The sequence below is a fragment of the Xenopus tropicalis genome, chromosome 6, assembly GCF_000004195.4.
Source record: "Xenopus tropicalis strain Nigerian chromosome 6, UCB_Xtro_10.0, whole genome shotgun sequence".
Classification (NCBI taxonomy): Eukaryota; Metazoa; Chordata; class Amphibia; order Anura; family Pipidae; genus Xenopus; species Xenopus tropicalis.
In genome coordinates this window covers 152,631,337-152,651,433 of record NC_030682.2, presented here as the reverse complement: position 1 = coordinate 152,651,433, position 20,097 = coordinate 152,631,337, and the positions used below count along the sequence as shown (strand labels likewise).

Genomic DNA, 20,097 nt, shown 5'->3' with positions numbered 1-20,097 from the left:
CGGGGATTCCCTGTAGGAATGTCGGGTCGGTACGGGGATTCCCTGTAGGAATGTCGGGTCGGTACGGGGATTCCCTGTAGGAATGTCGGGTCCCTGTAGGGGAATGATTCCCTGTAGGAATGTCGGGTCGGTACGGGGATTCCCTGTAGGAATGTCGGGTCGGTACGGGTTCCCTGTAGGAATGTCGGGTCGGTACGGGGATTCCCTGTAGGAATGTCGGGTCGGTACGGGGATTCCCTGTAGGAATGTCGGGTCGGTCGGGGATTCCCTGTAGGAATGTCGGGTCGGTACGGGGATTCCCTGTAGGAATGTCGGGTCGGTACGGGGATTCCCTGTAGGAATGTCGGGTCGGTACGGGATTCCCTGTAGGAATGTCGGGTCGGTACGGGGATTCCCTGTAGGAATGTCGGGTCGGTACGGGGATTCCCTGTAGGAATGTCGGGTCGGTACGGGGATTCCCTGTAGGAATGTCGGGTCGGTACGGGGATTCCCTGTAGGAATGTCGGGTCGGTACGGGGATTCCCTGTAGGAATGTCGGGTCGGTACGGGGATTCCCTGTAGGAATGTCGGGTCGGTACGGGATTCCCTGTAGGAATGTCGGGTCGGTACGGGGATTCCCTGTAGGAATGTCGGGTCGGTACGGGGATTCCCTGTAGGAATGTCGGGTCGGTACGGGGATTCCCTGTAGGAATGTCGGTCGGTACGGGGATTCCCTGTAGGAATGTCGGGTCGGTACGGGGATTCCCTGTAGGAATGTCGGGTCGGTACGGGGATTCCCTGTAGGAATGTCGGGTACGGGATTCCCTGTAGGAATGTCGGGTCGGTACGGGGATTCCCTGTAGGAATGTCGGGTCGGTACGGGATTCCCTGTAGGAATGTCGCGGGGTAACGTTCCCTGTAGGAATGTCGGGTCGGTACGGGATTCCCTGTAGGAATGTCGGGTCGGTACGGGGATTCCTGTAGGAATGTCGGGTCCGGGGATTCCCTGTAGGAATGTCGGGTCGGTACGGGGATTCCCTGTAGGAATGTCGGGTCCGGGGATTCCCTGTAGGAATGTCGGGTCGGTACGGGATTCCCTGTAGGAATGTCGGGTCGGTACGGGGATTCCCTGTAGGAATGTCGGGTCGGTACGGGATTCCCTGTAGGAATGTCGGGTCGGTACGGGGATTCCCTGTAGGAATGTCGGGTCGGTACGGGGATTCCCTGTAGGAATGTCGGGTCGGTACGGGGATTCCCTGTAGGAATGTCGGGTCGGTACGGGGATTCCCTGTAGAATGTCGGCGGTCGGTACGGGGATTCCCTGTAGGAATGTCGGGTCGGTACGGGGATTCCCTGTAGGAATGTCGGGTCGGTACGGGGATTCCCTGTAGGAATGTCGGGTCGGTACGGGGATTCCCTGTAGGAATGTCGGGTCGGTACGGGATTCCCTGTAGGAATGTCGGGTCGGTACGGGGATTCCCTGTAGGAATGTCGGGTCGGTACGGGGATTCCCTGTAGGAATGTCGGGTCGGTACGGGGATTCCCTGTGGCTGGTTGAATCAACTTGCTTTCATTTCAACTAAAAAGGGATAAGTATTCTTTACTAGCTTTATCAAAACCATTGTGTTTTTTAACTGTTGGGTTTTATTTATTTTTTTTCATAAGTAATTGTTGTTTTTGGAGCTAATTTACAAAGTTTGTGGGATCCATAGGCTTACAGCAGGTTACATTCCCTTGTAATTACCCTCAGCTTGAGGAGGGTGGGTTTGATTAGTTCACCTTTACAGACTGTATAAATAGAACCACAGGCACTCCAGTGAGCTTGCTCTGGTGGTAGGTGCTCTGTAAGTGATTGCTCTGTAAGTGGAGTTATAAACTCAGGGAGTTAAACACTAAGGGAGTTAAAAACAAGGTAAAACAAGGTATTTACTACAAGTCCTTACACCTTTTTTTTGTTTAACTGTTCTTGTAACTGGGAGTATGAGTTGTAGCAACATTGAAGGGCTGACGCAGTGCCAGGCTGCCACATGTATGCAGTTGTGGAACAACAGTTCCAAAGTGCCACCTCTGTTGTGGATGTGAGCGAGTTGCCACTTTGGAGGCTCGCGTTAGAGTCCTAGAGGAACACGTTGCAACACTGCGTTCAATCAACAATCTTGAGAGGGGTCTCTTGTTAACTGAACAAGAACTAGCGGGGGCAGATAGTAGGGGGGGAGGGGAGCAGCAAAAGGATGATAGGGCAGTAAGCTGGGTGACAGTTAGAAAATCTAGTGTGGGGAAAAGGGAGGCTGCTCCAGGGTTTGCGCATCCCAACAGATTTGCCAGATTGTGGGAAGAAGATGGGAGTAGAACTCTGGATTGGCGGTTCTAGATGAGGCTGATCTCTCTAACAGCCGGGAGACCAGTTTCACTAGTAGTGGTGGGGAGGAGAGCAGAGCTAGGCCTAAACAGATGGTGGTTATAGGGGATTCAATCATTAGGAAAGTGGACAGGGTAATCTGTTGAGCGGATCGCTTCAACCGGACAGTTTGCTGTCTTCCTGGTGCCAGGGTTCGGCATGTGGTTGATCGGGTTGACACATTATTGGGAGGGGCTGGGCATGACCCGGCTGTCTTGGTACATATCGGTACTAACGACAAAATGAACGGTAGGTGGGGGACTTTAAAGAGTGAGTTCAGGGATCTAGGCTCTAAGATTAGGCAAAGGTCCTCCAATGTCATTTTTTCGGAAATTTTGCCGGTGCCGCGTGCTAGTTTAGGGAGACAGCGGGAGCTTAGGGAGCTAAATGCCTGGCTAAAGTCTTGGTGTAGGAAGGAAGGGTTTGGGTTCCTAGAGCACTGGGCTGACTTTTCTTTGGGGTACAATCTATACAGCCCTGACGGATTGCACCTCAATGGAAGGGGGTCTGCTGTGCTAGGGGAGAGAATGGTTAAGAGGCTGGAGGAGTGTTTAAAGTAGACAAGGGGGGGGGGGGGTTGGTAAGCTAGATTCTTATGGGAGAGCTAGTGTAGATGGGGCAGTGGGACCAGTAAAGGGTTGTGGGGGAGGAGTGAGGGGGGCATATAGTTTATCAGATAAGGAGCTTCCATTGTTACAAGGGAAACAGACTAATTTTCACCTTAGCTCTAACTGTCCTTTAGCTAATGTAAACATCAGAGGAAGAAGTAGTAATCTCCGCTGCATGCTGGCTAATGCGCGTAGCTTGTCGGGTAAATTAGGGGAGCTGCAAGCTATTGCATGTATTGAAAATTATGATTTAATAGGTTTCACTGAGACCTGGTGGGATGAAAAATGCGACTGGGCTGTGAATTTAAATGGGTATACGCTTTTTAGGAGGGACAGAGAGATTAAAAAGGGTGGAGGGGTTTGTCTTTACGTAAAGTCAGATTTAAAGCCATGTAATAAAGACATTACCAATGAAAACGTCGAATCTCTTTGGGTAGAAATGTCAGTAGGGCTGAAGGTCACAAAGAAAATGATCATTGGTGTATGCTATAAACCCCCCGTATAGATGAGGGGGATGAGGCCCAGCTATTGTTGCAAATGGAGGAGGCTTCAAAACTGGGTCAAGTTGTTATTATGGGGGACTTTAATTATCCGGACATTGACTGGAGTAATGGGGGGGCTAAGTCAGAAACAGCTAGTAGGTTTGTAAATATGCTAAATGACAACTTTTTATTTCAGGCGGTTCAAGATCCCACTAGGAATGACTCTATTTTGGACCTGGTGATTTCTAATAATAATGAACTTATCTCTAACATTTGTGTGGGGGGGGGCATTTGGGGAACAGTGATCCCAACATGGTCTCCTTTGAGATAATGCTGCAGAGACAGCGCTATAAGGGAGGAACTAAAACGCTCAATTTTAGCCGTGCAGACTTTGCCAGTATAAGGGCATCTCTGCAATGTGTCAACTGGGAAAGGCTTTTCATGGGGTTAGGCACAGAAGGAAAATGGAACATCTTTATAACATTGCTTTGTAGGTATACACAACAGTATATCCCCCTTGTAAGCAAGGAGAGGCATCGCAAAGCAAAACCCTTATGGCTGAATAAAAGTGTTTGTGTCGAGGTTGGTAAGAAAAAACCTGCTTTTAGGGCATTCAAGTTAGCTGGGGCAGCTGGGGCTTTCATCAGGTACAGGGGGGCAAATAAAGCAGCAAAAAAGCTATCAGGCAGCTAAAATAGAGATGGAAAGGGATATTGCTGCTAGGAGTAAAAAGAATCCTAAATTATTTTTTAATTATGTGAATAGTAAAAAAATGAAGCAAGAAGGGGTGGGAACTTTATTATCACGGGGGGGTAAGTTGGTTGATGAGAACGGGGAAAAAGCTGAAATTTTGAACTCTTATTTTTCATCTGTCTATACATCTGAGGAGCCAGATAATGAAGGCTTCCCTTGTAATATGCCCAGTTCTAGTAATTTAGCTACTGACGCGTGGGTCACTCGGGGGGGAATTCAAAAGAGACTTGAACATGTAAAGGTAAACAAAGGTCCAGGACCGGATGGGATTCATCCCAGGGTATTAAATGAGCTGAGCGCTGTGATTGCCAAACCTCTTCACTTAATTTTTCAGGATTCATTGGGGTCTGGCATGGTGCCGAGAGACTGGCGGATTGCTAATGTGGTGCCGTTATTTAAACAGGGATCTCGTTCTCAGCCTGAAAACTATAGGCCTGTTAGTCTGACATCAGTAGTAGGAAAGCTTCTGGAAGGGGTAATAAGGGATAGGGTACTTGAATACATTGCAGTTCACAATACTATTAGTTTGTGCCAGCATGGTTTTATGGGTAACAGATCTTGCCAGACTAATTTAGTCGCCTTTTATGAGGAGGTGAGCAGGAACCTTGATGCTGGAATGGCAGTTGATGGGATCTACTTGGACTTTGCTAAAGTGTTTGATACAGTACCTCACAGAAGGTTAATGATCAAATTAAGGAATATTGGCCTAGAACATAATATTTGTAATTGGATAGAGAACTGGCTGAAGGATAGAGTACAAAGAGTGGGGTAAATGGAACATTTTCTAATTGGGCCAGTGTGGTTAGTGGGTACCGCAGGGGTCAGTCCTTGGGCCTTTGCTGTTTAACTTGTTTATTAATGCCCTGGAGGGGGGCACAGACAGTACTGTTTCTATTGATACTAAATTGGGCAAAACTATAAGTTCCATGCAGGATGTGCCGCTTTGCAGAGCGATTTGACAAAATTAGATAACTGGGCAGCAAACTGGGAAATGAGGTTCAATGTTGATAAGTGCAAAGTTCTGCCCTTTGGTAGAAATAATATAAACGCGAACTATCTACTGAATGGGAGTGAGTTGGGGGGATCCTTAATGGAGAAGGATCTGGGGGTTTTTGTTGATAACAAGTTGTCTAATTCCAGGCAGTGTCATTCTGTGGCTACTAAAGCAAATAAAGTGCTGTCTTGTATAAACAGGGCATTGACTCAAGGGATGAGAACATAATTTTGCCCCTTTATAGGTCCCTGGTAAGGCCTCACCTTGAGTATGGGGGCAGTAACAGTGAGTATGGGGGGGCAGTAACAGTGAGTATGGGGGGCAGTAACAGTGAGTATGGGGGGCAGTAACAGTGAGTATGGGGGGCAGTAACAGTGAGTATGGGGGGCAGTAACAGTGAGTATGGGGGGGCAGTAACAGTGAGTATGGGGGGGCAGTAACAGTGAGTATGGGGGGCAGTAACAGTGAGTATGGGGGGGCAGTAACAGTGAGTATGGGGGGCAGTAACAGTGAGTATGGGGGGGCAGTAACAGTGAGTATGGGGGGCAGTAACAGTGAGTATGGGGGGCAGTAACAGTGAGTATGGGGGGGCAGTGACAGTGAGTATGGGGGGCAGTGACAGTGAGTATGGGGGGGCAGTAACAGTGAGTATGGGGGGCAGTAACAGTGAGTATGGGGGGCAGTAACAGTGAGTATGGGGGGGCAGTGACAGTGAGTATGGGGGGCAGTTTTGGGCTCCAGTCCTTAAGAAGGATATTAATGAGCTGGAGAGAGTGCAGAGACTGCAACTAAACTGGTTAAGGGGATGGAAGGGTTAAACTATGAGGTGAGACTGTCAGGGTTGGGGTTGTTTTCTCTGGAAAAGAGGCGCTTGCGAGGGGACATGATTACTCTGTACAAGTACATTAGGGGGGATTATAGGCAGATGGGGGATGTTCTTTTTTCCCATAAAAACAATCAACGCACCAGAGGCCCCCCCTATAGATTAGAGGAACGGAGCTTCCATTTGAAGCAGCGTAGGGGGTTCCTCACGGTGAGGGCAGTGAGGGGGTTGGGGAATGCCCTGCCGGGGGGTGTTGGGTAGGGGGTTCCTCACGGTGAGGGCAGTGAGGGGGTTGGGGAATGCCCTGCCGGGGGATGTTGGGTAGGGGGTTCCTCACGGTGAGGGCAGTGAGGGGGTTGGGGAATACCCTGCCGGGGGATGTTGGGTAGGGGGTTCCTCACGGTGAGGGCAGTGAGGTTGGGGAATGCCCCTAGTGATGGGGTAATGGCAGACTCTGTTAATGCCTTTAAGAGGGGCCTGGATGAGTTCTTGAACAAGCAGAATATCCAAGGCTATTGTGATACTAATATCTACAGTTAGTACTAGTGGTTGTATATATATAGTGTATGTATGTGAGTGTATAGATTGGTAGGTGTGGGTTAGGTGTGCTGGGTTTACTTGGATGGGTTGAACTTGATGGACACTGGTCTTTTTTCAACCCTATGTAACTATGTAACTATGTCGGTCGGTACAGGGATTCCCTGTAGGAATGTCGGGTCGGTACGGGGATTCCCTGTAGGAATGTCGGGTCGGTACGGGGATTCCCTGTAGGAATGTCGGGTCGGTACGGGGATTCCCTGTGGGAATGTCGGGTCGGTACGGGGATTTCCTGTGGGAATGTCGGGTCGGTACGGGGATTCCCTGTGGGAATGTCGGGTCGGTACGGGGATTCCCTGTAGGAATGTCGGGTCGGTACGGGGAATCCCTGTAGGAATGTCGGGTCGGTACGGGGATTTCCTGTAGGAATGTCGGGTCGGTACGGGGATTTCCTGTGGGAATGTCGGGTCGGTACGGGGATTCCCTGTGGGAATGTCGGGTCGGTACGGGGATTCCCTGTAGGAATGTCGGGTCGGTACGGGGATTTCCTGTAGGAATGTCGGGTCGGTACGGGGAATCCCTGTGGGAATGTCGGGTCGGTACGGGGATTCCCTGTAGGAATGTCGGGTCGGTACGGGGATTCCCTGTAGGAATGTCGGGTCGGTACGGGGATTCCCTGTAGGAATGTCGGGTCGGTACGGGGATTTCCTGTAGGAATGTCGGGTCGGTACGGGGATTTCCTGTGGGAATGTCAGGTCGGTACGGGGATTCCCTGTAGGAATGTCGGGTCGGTACGGGGATTCCCTGTGGGAATGTCGGGTCGGTACGGGGATTCCCTGAAGTGAATGGCTTTGCCCTGGGGGATCCAATCAGCTGCTCGCTGTAATGAGGGGCACAAAGGCCCCCCCGGCCCAGGGATAATGGACTTTCTCTCTTAATCTCCAATAACCTGAGCAACAATACAGATCAGTAGCGAGTAGCCCCGGGCTGGATATAATCCCCACCGGCCAGTAATCTCTTTAGCCCCCATTTACTCTCAGTGGGGGCAGTTAAATCGCACTCAGACAGATTTGATTCTGCAAAAAGATTTGCCTTTTCCATTAAAACAGCAGCAACATTTTCCTACTGTAGGGGGCGGGGCCAAAGTTCAGCTGGGCAGTTGCCCATAGAAACAGCAATCTGAGAATGTAAGCAAAGATCTAATTGGTTATTACTGGAACTGTGATTGGTAAATCAGCTCTTGGGTATTTAGTAAAAGTAAAGGGGCAAAAGGCAACTCCCTGTGCAACTTCATGGGTCAGACAATTCAACTAAACAAATGACAGGGGGTAGCAGGGCAGGCAATACAGGGGGCGGCAGGGCAGGCATTACAGGGGGGGCAGGGCAGGCATTACAGGGGGCGGCAGGGCAGGCAATACAGGGGGCGGCAGGGCAGGCATTACAGGGGGGGGCAGGGCAGGCAATACAGGGGGCGGCAGGGCAGGCAATACAGGGGGCGGCAGGGCAGGCAATACAAGGGGTGACAGGGCAGGCAATACAGGGGGCGGCCGGGCAGGCATTACAGGGGGGGCAGGGCAGGCAATACAGGGGGCGGCAGGGCAGGCAATACAGGGGGCGGCAGGGCAGGCAATACAAGGGGTGACAGGGCAGGCAATACAGGGGGTAGCAGGGCAGGCAATACAGGGGGTGACAGGGCAGTCAATACAAAGGGTAGCAGGGCAGGCAATACAGGGGGTGACAGGGCAGGCAATACAGGGGGTGACAGGGCAGGCAATACAGGGGGTGACAGGGCAGTCAATACAAAGGGTAGCAGGGCAGGTAATACAGGGGGTGACAGGGCAGGCAATACAGGGGGTAGCAGGGCAGGCAATACAGGGGGTAGCAGGGCAGGCAATACAGGGGGTGACAGGGCAGTCAATACAAAGGGTAGCAGGGCAGGTAATACAGGGGGGTAGCAGGGCAGGCAATACAGGGGGTAGCAGGGCAGGCAATACAGGGGGTGACAGGGTAGGCAATACAGGGGGTAGCAGGGCAGGCAATACAGGGGGTGACAGGGTAGGCAATACAAAGGGTAGCAGGGCAGGTAATACAGGGGGTAGCAGGGCAGGCAATACAGGGGGTAGCAGGGCAGGCAATACAGGGGGTGACAGGGTAGGCAATACAGGGGGTGACAGGGTAGGCAATACAAAGGGTAGCAGGGCAGGTAATACAGGGGGTAGCAGGGCAGGCAATACAGGGGGTAGCAGGGCAGGCAATACAGGGGGTGACAGGGCAGTCAATACAAAGGGTAGCAGGGCAGGTAATACAGGGGGTAGCAGGGCAGGCAATACAGGGGGTAGCAGGGCAGGCAATACAGGGGGTAGCAGGGCAGGCAATACAGGGGGTGACAGGGCAGGCAATACAGGGGGTGACAGGGCAGGCAATACAGGGGGTGACAGGGCAGGCAATACAGGGGGTAGCAGGGCAGGTAATACAGGGGGCGGCAGGGCAGGCAATACAAGGGGTAGCAGGGCAGGCAATACAGGGGGTGACAGGGCAGGTAATACAAGGGGTAGAAGGGCAGGTAATACAGGGGGTGACAGGGCAGGTAATACAAGGGGTAGAAGGGCAGGCAATACAGGGGGTGACAGGGCAGGTAATACAAGGGGTAGAAGGGCAGGCAATACAGGGGGTGACAGGGCAGGTAATACAAGGGGTAGAAGGGCAGGCAATACAGGGGGTGACAGGGCAGGTAATACAAGGGGTAGAAGGGCAGGTAATACAGGGGGCGGCAGGGCAGGCAATACAGGGGGCGGCAGGGCAGGCAATACAGGGGGGGGGCAGAGCAGACAATACAGGGGGTAACAGGGCAGACAATACAGGGGGTGACAGGGCAGACAATACAGGGGGCGGCAGGGTAGACAATACAGGGGGTGACAGGGCAGGCAATACAACAATACAGGGGGCGGCAGGGCAGGCAATACAGGGGGGGGCAGGGCAGGCAATACAGGGGGGGCAGGGCAGACAATACAGGGGGTAACAGGGCAGACAATACAGGGGGCGGCAGGGCAGGCAATACAGGGGGGGCAGGGCAGGCAATACAGGGGGGGCAGGGCAGGCAATACAGGGGGGGCAGGGCAGACAATACAGGGGGGGCAGGGCAGCAAGCAGTACACAGTCCCATACCTGAGTGGAAGGGTGGATACTGGACGGAACGCTCCGTAGTTCCTTGGAGCCGCACTCCACCGTCATACTGTAACATCGACACTCGGCCGGGCAGCCTTGGGTCCCCAGGGCCAGAAGAACAGGGAGGGAGAAGGTGATGAAGAGGAACATGGAGCTCGGTGAAGGCATCTTACAGCGGCTGTTGGATACCAGAGGGAAAGAGAAACATCAGCCACATGGATAACCCAACCGATATTGTGCCCCGAGAAACCCCCATTGGCAACTCAACAAGTAACTTGTATAAACCAAGAGATAAACCCATAGGTAACCCAACGAGTATCTCACAGGTAGATAAGCCTATAGGTAACCCAACAAGTATCTCACAGGTAGATAAGCCTACAGGTAACCCAACGAGTATCTCACAGGTAGATAAGCCTATAGGTAACCCAACGAGTATCTCACAGGTAGATAAGCCTATAGGTAACCCAACGAGTATCTCACAGGTAGATAAGCCTATAGGTAACCCAACAAGTATCTCACAGGTAGATAAGCCTATAGGTAACCCAACAAGTATCTCACAGGTAGATAAGCCTATAGGTAACCCAACAAGTATCTCACAGGTAGATAAGCCTACAGGTAACCCAACGAGTATCTCACAGGTAGATAAGCCTATAGGTAACCCAACGAGTATCTCACAGGTAGATAAGCCTACAGGTAACCCAACGAGTATCTCACAGGTAGATAAGCCTAGGTAACCCAATGGGTATCTTATTTACCCCTACAGACAACCCAATACATAAATCACATTACCAAGATCCTGGCACCCCCAATCCTTAGATACTGTCCCCCCAACAATGGTACCTGGTCAATCCCAACCCTCACAGACCAGTGGCCCATTCCTGCGGGAGATCCCACCCTAACTCCAAGGGACACAGAGGGAGTAACTGAGTGTAACTGACAGTAACAGTCAGTGCCGTCCCTTTGGTAGTTGAAAGTAATTGGAAGCATAACTGACAGTAAGAGAATGGGTAACCGACAGTCAGAGAATGGGTAACTGACAGTCATAAGGGGGGTAACTGATAGTAAGAGACTGGGTAGCCGATAGTACTTACTAGAATAACTGAGGGTGTATGACTGGCAGTAAGAGAGTGAGAGCACAGCTGACAGTAAGACATTGTGTAACCGACAGTAAGGAGGAGCAGAACTGACAGTCAGAGGGTGAGTAACTGGCAGGGGCAAGTGGGTAACAGACTGGTCCTTACTAGTGACTAGAGAAGGAATGGGCTGCAGGCCCCTCTGGGCGGAGCCTAGTGAGTATTTATTATTATTAATGGGGTACTGCAGTACTTAATACCCACGGGCCCCTATTACTGTGGCGCCTCCCCCGGCAAAGTGCTGGTTATTGGCCCAATAAAGGAACAGGATTCTAACAGCCCCTGGGATTCACACTGGTTACTCTCATTGCTGGGGCATTAGCTCTGCCCACAGTTATATATCCCTGTGCCAGTCATGCCAACCCTTCCTTTGGCACAGAGGGTGGGGAGCTGTTCCGCTGTGTCTGGGCACAAATACCCCGTGGGCAGGAGAGTCTGTGCTTGTTCCTCCTCGCTGCCCACAATCTGCCCCAGCAAGAGATTTGTGCCTCTCTGTTAAAGGGCAAGTAATGCCTGAGAGATGAGTTTATGTAGGAAATCCTGGTACGTACAGGAAACCAAGCCTGATATGTGCCCCCCTACCCTTCTGCCCGAGCCAAGCTCCACCCTCCCAGTGAGGCAGTCGGTAAGTGGCAATTATTTAGCTTGAGGGACATTTAGCCCTGACTGGGGTCAGTAACACCTGGGTACCCCCCTAATGCTCTGCACTGTGTACTGAGCACTATGGCAGCTCCTGTATCTAGAAAGACTTTCCCTTCTACCAAGGGATCTGCGCTGCTCCTACATCTGTCTGTATGGGGCAAGTATCAGTTCCAGCATCAATCCAACCTGCACTTACCCACCTGCCCACTCAGGGCCTGGGGTAAAATAGGTTTGCAGGTCACACAGGTCACAACTCCCAGCACCCCTGAAAGCAACAACTAAAGGGACACAATGTAGGCAACAATGATATAAAGTTACTGCCCTACGGTCCCCATCTTGCCCTACTGTCTCCATCTTGCCCTACTGTCTCCATCTTGCCCTACCATCCCCCTCTTACCCTACCGTCTCCATCTTGCCCTACTGTCTCCATCTTGCCCTACTGTCTCCATCTTGCCCTACTGTCTCCATCTTGCCCTACCGTCTCCATCTTGCCCTACCGTCCCCGTCTTAACCTACTGTCTCCATCTTGCCCTACTGTCTCCATCTTGCCCTACTGTCTCCATCTTGTCCTACTGTCTCCATCTTGCCCTACTGTCTCCATCTTGCCCTACTGTCTCCATCTTGCCCTACTGTCTCCATCTTGCCCTACTGTCTCCATCTTGCCCTACTGTCTCCATCTTGCCCTACTGTCTCCATCTTGCCCTACTGTCTCCATCTTACTATAACACACTGGGAATTTATTGTGCTTTGAAATTTCCTGCTAACAGGGCCACACGTTGCCCCCAAGGCTCTGTGAGTTGAGGGTATGTGGGTATAGAAATGTATCAGCCTATTTGACAGGAGCCCAAACAGCCCCCTGGCTTGCCCAACACACTGGCACAAATGTGGCACTTAGTCCTCTCTGCCCAATTTCATGCCAATCGCCAATTGAAAAGCCTTTTCACATGGATTTCTCAGCTGATACAAAAGGGGCCCAACATACAACTTCTGCCCCCCCCAGGGCAGTTACATACATGAGTTTCCTTGATGCCCTGAACCTGCTCATTTCTGGCTACTGAACATTTTAAAATTAGCCCAGTAGGTCTGTAATTCCTGCCCGACCCAGTAGGGCCCAGTAGGGCCCAGTAGGACCCAATAGTGAAACCTCTCAATGGCATTTCTGTAGGGAAATGAGAGCGGCTGGGCCAGACCATTACTGTAACCCCCCCCCGGGAAATACATGGATTATTCCGGCTGCTGGTTGTGGCTGGGGAGCTGGCTGTTCGGAGACGATATTCCGGCTGACAGGCGCAGTGATGTGATGGATGGGGGGGCGCTAATTCCCAAAATCAGGGGGGGTATTTCTGGTGCAGATAATAAAGACAGTGCTGTAATGGTATCTCCCACTTCTCTCTCCTGAGTCTCCCCCCCTGCACTCACATGGAATGATCCAAGAGTGGGGCTGAGGGGCCACAGCTTGGCTATCTATGTATATATATATACTGCCAGGGGTGGGACTAATACAGTAAAGGAATAGGGGGAGGGGGCTGAAAGGGAACATAAGGAAGTGCTACTTTACAGAAAGGGGGGTAGGTACAGGGAACAGCCTCCCAGCAGGGCCGGTGGGACTAATACAGTAAAGGAATAGGGGGGGGGGGCTGAAAGGGAACATAAGGAAGTGCTACTTTACAGAGAGGGGGGTAGGTACAGGGAACAGCCTCCCAGCAGGGCCGGTGGGACTAATACAGTAAAGGAATAGGGGGGGGGGCTGAAAGGGAACATAAGGAAGTGCTACTTTACAGAAAGGGGGGTAGGTACAGGGAACAGCCTCCCAGCAGAGCCGGTGGGACTAATACAGTTATGGAATGGGGGGGGGGGGGCTGAAAGGGAACATAAGGAAGTGCTACTTTACAGAAAGGGGGGTAGGTACAGGGAACAGCCTCCCAGCAGAGCCGGTGGGACTAATACAGTAAAGGAATAGGGGGGGGGGGCTGAAAGGGAACATAAGGAAGTGCTACTTTACAGAAAGGGGGGTAGGTACAGGGAACAGCCTCCCAGCAGGGCCGGTGGGACTAATACAGTAAAGGAATAGGGGGGGGGGGGGCTGAAAGGGAACATAAGGAAGTGCTACTTTACAGAAAGGGGGGTAGGTACAGGGAACAGCCTCCCAGCAGGGCCGGTGGGACTAATACAGTAAAGGAATAGGGGGGGGGGCTGAAAGGGAACATAAGGAAGTGCTACTTTACAGAAAGGGGGGTAGGTACAGGGAACAGCCTCCCAGCAGGGCCGGTGGGACTAATACAGTAAAGGAATAGGGGGGGGGCTGAAAGGGAACATAAGGAAGTGCTACTTTACAGAAAGGGGGGTAGGTACAGGGAACAGCCTCCCAGCAGAGCCGGTGGGACTAATACAGTAAAGGAATAGGGGGGGGGGGCTGAAAGGGAACATAAGGAAGTGCTACTTTACAGAAAGGGGGGTAGGTACAGGGAACAGCCTCCCAGCAGGGCCGGTGGGACTAATACAGTAAAGGAATAGGGGGGGGGGCTGAAAGGGAACATAGGGAAGTGCTACTTTACAGATAGGGGGGTAGGTACAGGGAACAGCCTCCCAGCAGGGCCGGTGGGACTAATACAGTAAAGGAATAGGGGGGGGGGCTGAAAGGGAACATAAGGAAGTGCTACTTTACAGAAAGGGGGGTAGGTACAGGGAACAGCCTCCCAGCAGGGCCGGTGGGACTAATACAGTAAAGGAATAGGGGGGGGGGCTGAAAGGGAACATAAGGAAGTGCTACTTTACAGAAAGGGGGGTAGGTACAGGGAACAGCCTCCCAGCAGGGCCGGTGGGACTAATACAGTAAAGGAATAGGGGGGGGGCTGAAAGGGAACATAAGGAGCAGAACAAATCTCTGCATTTTACCCGCTTATTAACGCGGCGGCGCAGATAACACACAAAACTGACAGAGGGAAGCGCCAGTTTGAGTCAGACAAACCCGCTGCGCTGGGGGAGGATTATACCCACACTGGGGGCACAGATACAGACCTGGCACTCAGCCCAGCGTGGGCGCCCAATCCCGGGAGAGGAGGTTGGCTCAGTGCCGTATCTGAGGGAATGTTCCCAGTGGTGCCCCCTGCAGGGGATTCTCATGCCCTTGGAGTAAGGAGGGTGAGTGGGGGCATTTGTTATTGCTCCTCCCTCCCCCCCGTCGGAATCAGTGGTGGCATCTGCCCAACGAACCTCGTTTGCCTAAAAGCTTCATAGGAAATGTCCTGCTCTCTGGGGGTTTGCCCCCGTCACTGTTATACTGGGGGGTAAATTGGCCCTAAGGCAGTGCCCCCCTGTAACACCAGCAGCCCCTGTCTATTACCCCTATACCCAATTAATTAACCCATTGCATGATGAGTGGGAGGAGCTTCTCTTTGTATTAACACTGATTATTACACAGGTACGGAATCCATTATACAGAAACCCGTTATCCAAATTATCCAAATCTCCCATAGACTCCATCTTAATAAAAAAATGCAGTTTTTTAAAATGAATTCTCTTTTTCTCTGTAATAATAAAACAGTACCTGTACTTGATCCCAACTAAGATATAATTACCCCTTATTGGGGCAGAACAGCCCTATTGGGTTTATTTAATGGTTAAATGATTCCCTTTTCTCTGTAATAATAAAACAGTACCTGTACTTGATCCCAACTAAGATATAATTACCCCTTATTGGGGCAGAACAGCTCTATTGGGTTTATTTCATGGTAAATGATTCCCTTTTCTCTGTAATAATAAAACAGTACCTGTACTTGATCCCAACTAAGATATAATTACCCCTTATTGGGGCAGAACAGCCCTATTGGGTTTATTTAATGGTTAAATGATTCCCTTTTCTCTGTAATAATAAAACAGTACCTGTACTTGATCATAACTAAGATATAATTACCCCTTATTGGGGCAGAACAGCCCTATTGGGTTTATTTAATGGTTAAATGATTCCCTTTTCTCTGTAATAATAAAACAGTACCTGTACTTGATCCCAACTAAGATATAATTACCCCTTATTGGGGGCAGAACAGCCCTATTGGGTTTATTTAATGGTTAAATGATTCCCTTTTCTCTGTAATAATAAAACAGTACCTGTACTTGATCCCAACTAAGATATAATTACCCCTTATTGGGGCAGAACAGCCCTATTGGGTTTATTTAATGGTTAAATGATTCCCTTTTCTCTGTAATAATAAAACAGTACCTGTACTTGATCCCAACTAAGATATAATTACCCCTTATTGGGGGCAGAACAGCCCTATTGGGTTTATTTAATGGTTAAATGATTCCCTTTTCTCTGTAATAATAAAACAGTACCTGTACTTGATCCCAACTAAGATATAATTACCCCTTATTGGGGCAGAACAGCCCTATTGGGTTTATTTCATGGTTAAATGATTCCCTTTTCTCTGTAATAATAAAACAGTACCTGTACTTGATCCCAACTAAGATATAATTACCCCTTATTGGGGCAGAACAGCCCTATTGGTTTATTTCATGGTTAAATGATTCCCTTTTCTCTGTAATAATAAAACAGTACCTGTACTTGATCCCAACTAAGATATAATTACCCCTTATTGGGGCAGAACAGTCCTATTGGGTTTATTTAATGGTTAAATGATTCCCTTTTCTCTGTAATAATAAAACAGTACCTGTACTTGATCCCAACTAAGATATAATTACCCCTTATTGGGGCAGAACAGCCCTATTGGGTTTATTTAATGGTTAAATGATTCCCTTTTCTCTGTAATAATAAAACAGTACCTGTACTTGATCCCAACTAAGATATAATTACCCCTTATTGGGGCAGAACAGCCCTATTGGGTTTATTTAATGGTTAAATGATTCCCTTTTCTCTGTAATAATAAAACAGTACCTGTACTTGATCCCAACTAAGATATAATTACCCCTTATTGGGGCAGAACAGCCCTATTGGGTTTATTTCATGGTTAAATGATTCCCTTTTCTCTGTAATAATAAAACAGTACCTGTACTTGATCCCAACTAAGATATAATTACCCCTTATTGGGGGCAGAACAGTCCTATTGGGTTTATTTAATGGTTAAATGATTCCCTTTTCTCTGTAATAATAAAACAGTACCTGTACTTGATCCCAACTAAGATATAATTACCCCTTATTGGGGCAGAACAGCCCTATTGGGTTTATTTAATGGTTAAATGATTCCCTTTTCTCTGTAATAATAAAACAGTACCTGTACTTGATCCCAACTAAGATATAATTACCCCTTATTGGGGCAGAACAGCCCTATTGGGTTTATTTAATGGTTAAATGATTCCCTTTTCTCTGTAATAATAAAACAGTACCTGTACTTGATCCCAACTAAGATATAATTACCCCTTATTGGGGCAGAACAGCCCTATTGGGTTTATTTAATGGTTAAATGATTCCCTTTTCTCTGTAATAATAAAACAGTACCTGTACCTGATCCCAACTAAGATATAATTACCCCCCCCCCCCCCCCCCGGGCCTAAGTTACTGGCAAACACCCAGCAGCCCCCCCTAGGGGTTAAAGTGTCTCTCCAGCTGGGCTCACCGGATAGACATTCTTGCCTCATATATTTACAGAAAGGGGGGTAGGTACAGGGAACAGCCTCCCAGCAGGGCCGGTGGGACTAATACAGTAAAGGAATAGGGGGGCAATGGGGGCAAATAGTGGCCCGGTGCCACCCTGTACCAGATATAGGCCCCATTACAATGAGTGGCACCCCCCGTAGGGCAGTTATACAGCAGGAACCAACATCAAATGTGTCCGTCAGCTTCTCTTATCTCCATGGCAACCATGTGAAGGTTCCACTGAGAGTCCACGGGGTTAAAAAAATAAATGTATAATAAATCTCTTGTTTTTATATAAAAGGGCGGTGTCTGCCACAAGTTTATCCCGCTGCGTTACCGTGGCAACCAGTAACTTTCTGAGTAAAATCCGCTATGGGGGAGCGATATTCCTAAACCTGGGGCGCAGCGTCGCCACTAGGGGGGGCACTAAGGGGCTGGAAACTGGATTTGGGGGGAAGGCGAAGGGTTAAGGGTCTGTGTTTGGGGGTTTGACTGGCGCTTTGTATCCCCCCAAAATCTTTTGGGTGATATCTATGAAGTGCTTAATGGAAAGCTAAAGTAACTGTAATTAAACATCTGAGCTGTCAATCATATATTGTCTGTCTGTGGGAAACACTATGGCACCTCCTACCCATATGTATAAATACAAATATACAGAGAGGGAATGTTCTGGGCACACAATAAGCTGTACCCCCATACTGTACTGTCTAAGGGAAACACTATGGCACCTCCTACCCATATGTATAAATACAAATATACAGAGAGGGAATGTTCTGGGCACACAATAAGCTGTACCCCCATACTGTACTGTCTAAGGGAAACACTATGGCACCCCCTACCCATATGTATAAATACAAATATACAGAGAGGGAATGTTCTGGGCACACAATAAGCTGTACCCCATACTGTACTGTCTAAGGGAAACACTATGGCACCTCCTACCCATATGTATAAATACAAATATACAGAGAGGGAATGTTCTGGGCACACAATAAGCTGTACCCCCATACTGTACTGTCTAAGGGAAACACTATGGCACCCCCTACCCATATGTATAAATACAAATATACAGAGAGGGAATGTTCTGGGCACACAATAAGCTGTACCCCCATACTGTACTGTCTAAGGGAAACACTATGGCACCCCTACCCATATGTATAAATACAAATATACAGAGAGGGAATGTTCTGGGCACACAATAAGCTGTACCCCCATACTGTACTGTCTAAGGGAAACACTATGGCACCCCCTACCCATATGTATAAATACAAATATACAGAGAGGGAATGTTCTGGGCACACAATAAGCTGTACCCCCATACTGTACTGTCTAAGGGAAACACTATGGCACCCCCTACCCATATGTATAAATACAAATATACAGAGAGGGAATGTTCTGGGCACACAATAAGCTGTACCCCCATACTGTACTGTCTAAGGGAAAACACTATGGCACCTCCTACCCATATGTATAAATACAAATATACAGAGAGGGAATGTTCTGGGCACACAATAAGCTGTACCCCCATACTGTACTGTCTAAGGGAAACACTATGGCACCTCCTACCCATATGTATAAATACAAATATACAGAGAGGGAATGTTCTGGGCACACAATAAGCTGTACCCCCATACTGTACTGTCTAAGGGAAACACTATGGCACCCCCTACCCATATGTATAAATACAAATATACAGAGAGGGAATGTTCTGGGCACACAATAAGCTGTACCCCCATACTGTACTGTCTAAGGGAAACACTATGGCACCCCTACCCATATGTATAAATACAAATATACAGAGAGGGAATGTTCTGGGCACACAATAAGCTGTACCCCCATACTGTACTGTCTAAGGGAAACACTATGGCACCCCCCTACCCATATGTATAAATACAAATATACAGAGAGGGAATGTTCTGGGCACACAATAAGCTGTACCCCCATACTGTACTGTCTAAGGGAAACACTATGGCACCCCCTACCCATATGTATAAATACAAATATACAGAGAGGGAATGTTCTGGGCACACAATAAGCTGTACCCCCATACTGTACTGTCTAAGGGAAACACTATGGCACCTCCTACCCATATGTATAAATACAAATATACAGAGAGGGAATGTTCTGGGCACACAATAAGCTGTACCCCCATACTGTACTGTCTAAGGGAAACACTATGGCACCTCCTACCCATATGTATAAATACAAAATAACAGAGAGGGAATGTTCTGGGCACACAATAAGCTGTACCCCCCATACTGTACTGTCTAAGGGAAACACTATGGCACCCCCTACCCATATGTATAAATACAAATATACAGAGAGGGAATGTTCTGGGCACACAATAAGCTGTACCCCCATACTGTACTGTCTAAGGGAAACACTATGGCACCCCTACCCATATGTATAAATACAAATATACAGAGAGGGAATGTTCTGGGCACACAATAAGCTGTACCCCCATACTGTACTGTCTAAGGGAAACACTATGGCACCTCTACCCATATGTATAAATACAAATATACAGAGAAGGAATGTTCTGGGCACACAATAAGCTGTACCCCCATACTGTACTGTCTAAGGGAAACACTATGGCACCCCCTACCCATATGTATAAATACAAATATACAGAGAAGGAATGTTCTGGGCACACAATAAGCTGTACCCCCATACTGTACTGTCTAAGGGAAACACTATGGCACCCCCTACCCATATGTATAAATACAAATATACAGAGAAGGAATGTTCTGGGCACACAATAAGCTGTACCCCCATACTGTACTGTCTAAGGGAAACACTATGGCACCTCCTACCCATATGTATAATACAAATATACAGAGAGGGAATGTTCTGGGCACACAATAAGCTGTACCCCCATACTGTACTGTCTAAGGGAAACACTATGGCACCTCCTACCCATATGTATAAATACAAATATACAGAGAGGGAATGTTCTGGGCACACAATAAGCTGTACCCCCATACTGTACTGTC

General features: G+C 49.0%; 1 protein-coding gene across 2 annotated transcripts in view; it reads right to left on the bottom strand.

Moving 5' to 3' along the window:
- The window catches only part of lrrc24 (leucine rich repeat containing 24), a 52,265-nt gene that overhangs the window by 14,573 nt on the left and 17,595 nt on the right, over positions 1–20,097 (bottom strand). For both annotated transcript variants that reach the window (XM_031903437.1, NM_001078852.1), the window contains 1 exon segment: positions 9,740–9,917. In XM_031903437.1, the coding sequence (XP_031759297.1) occupies positions 9,740–9,917 (178 nt within the window).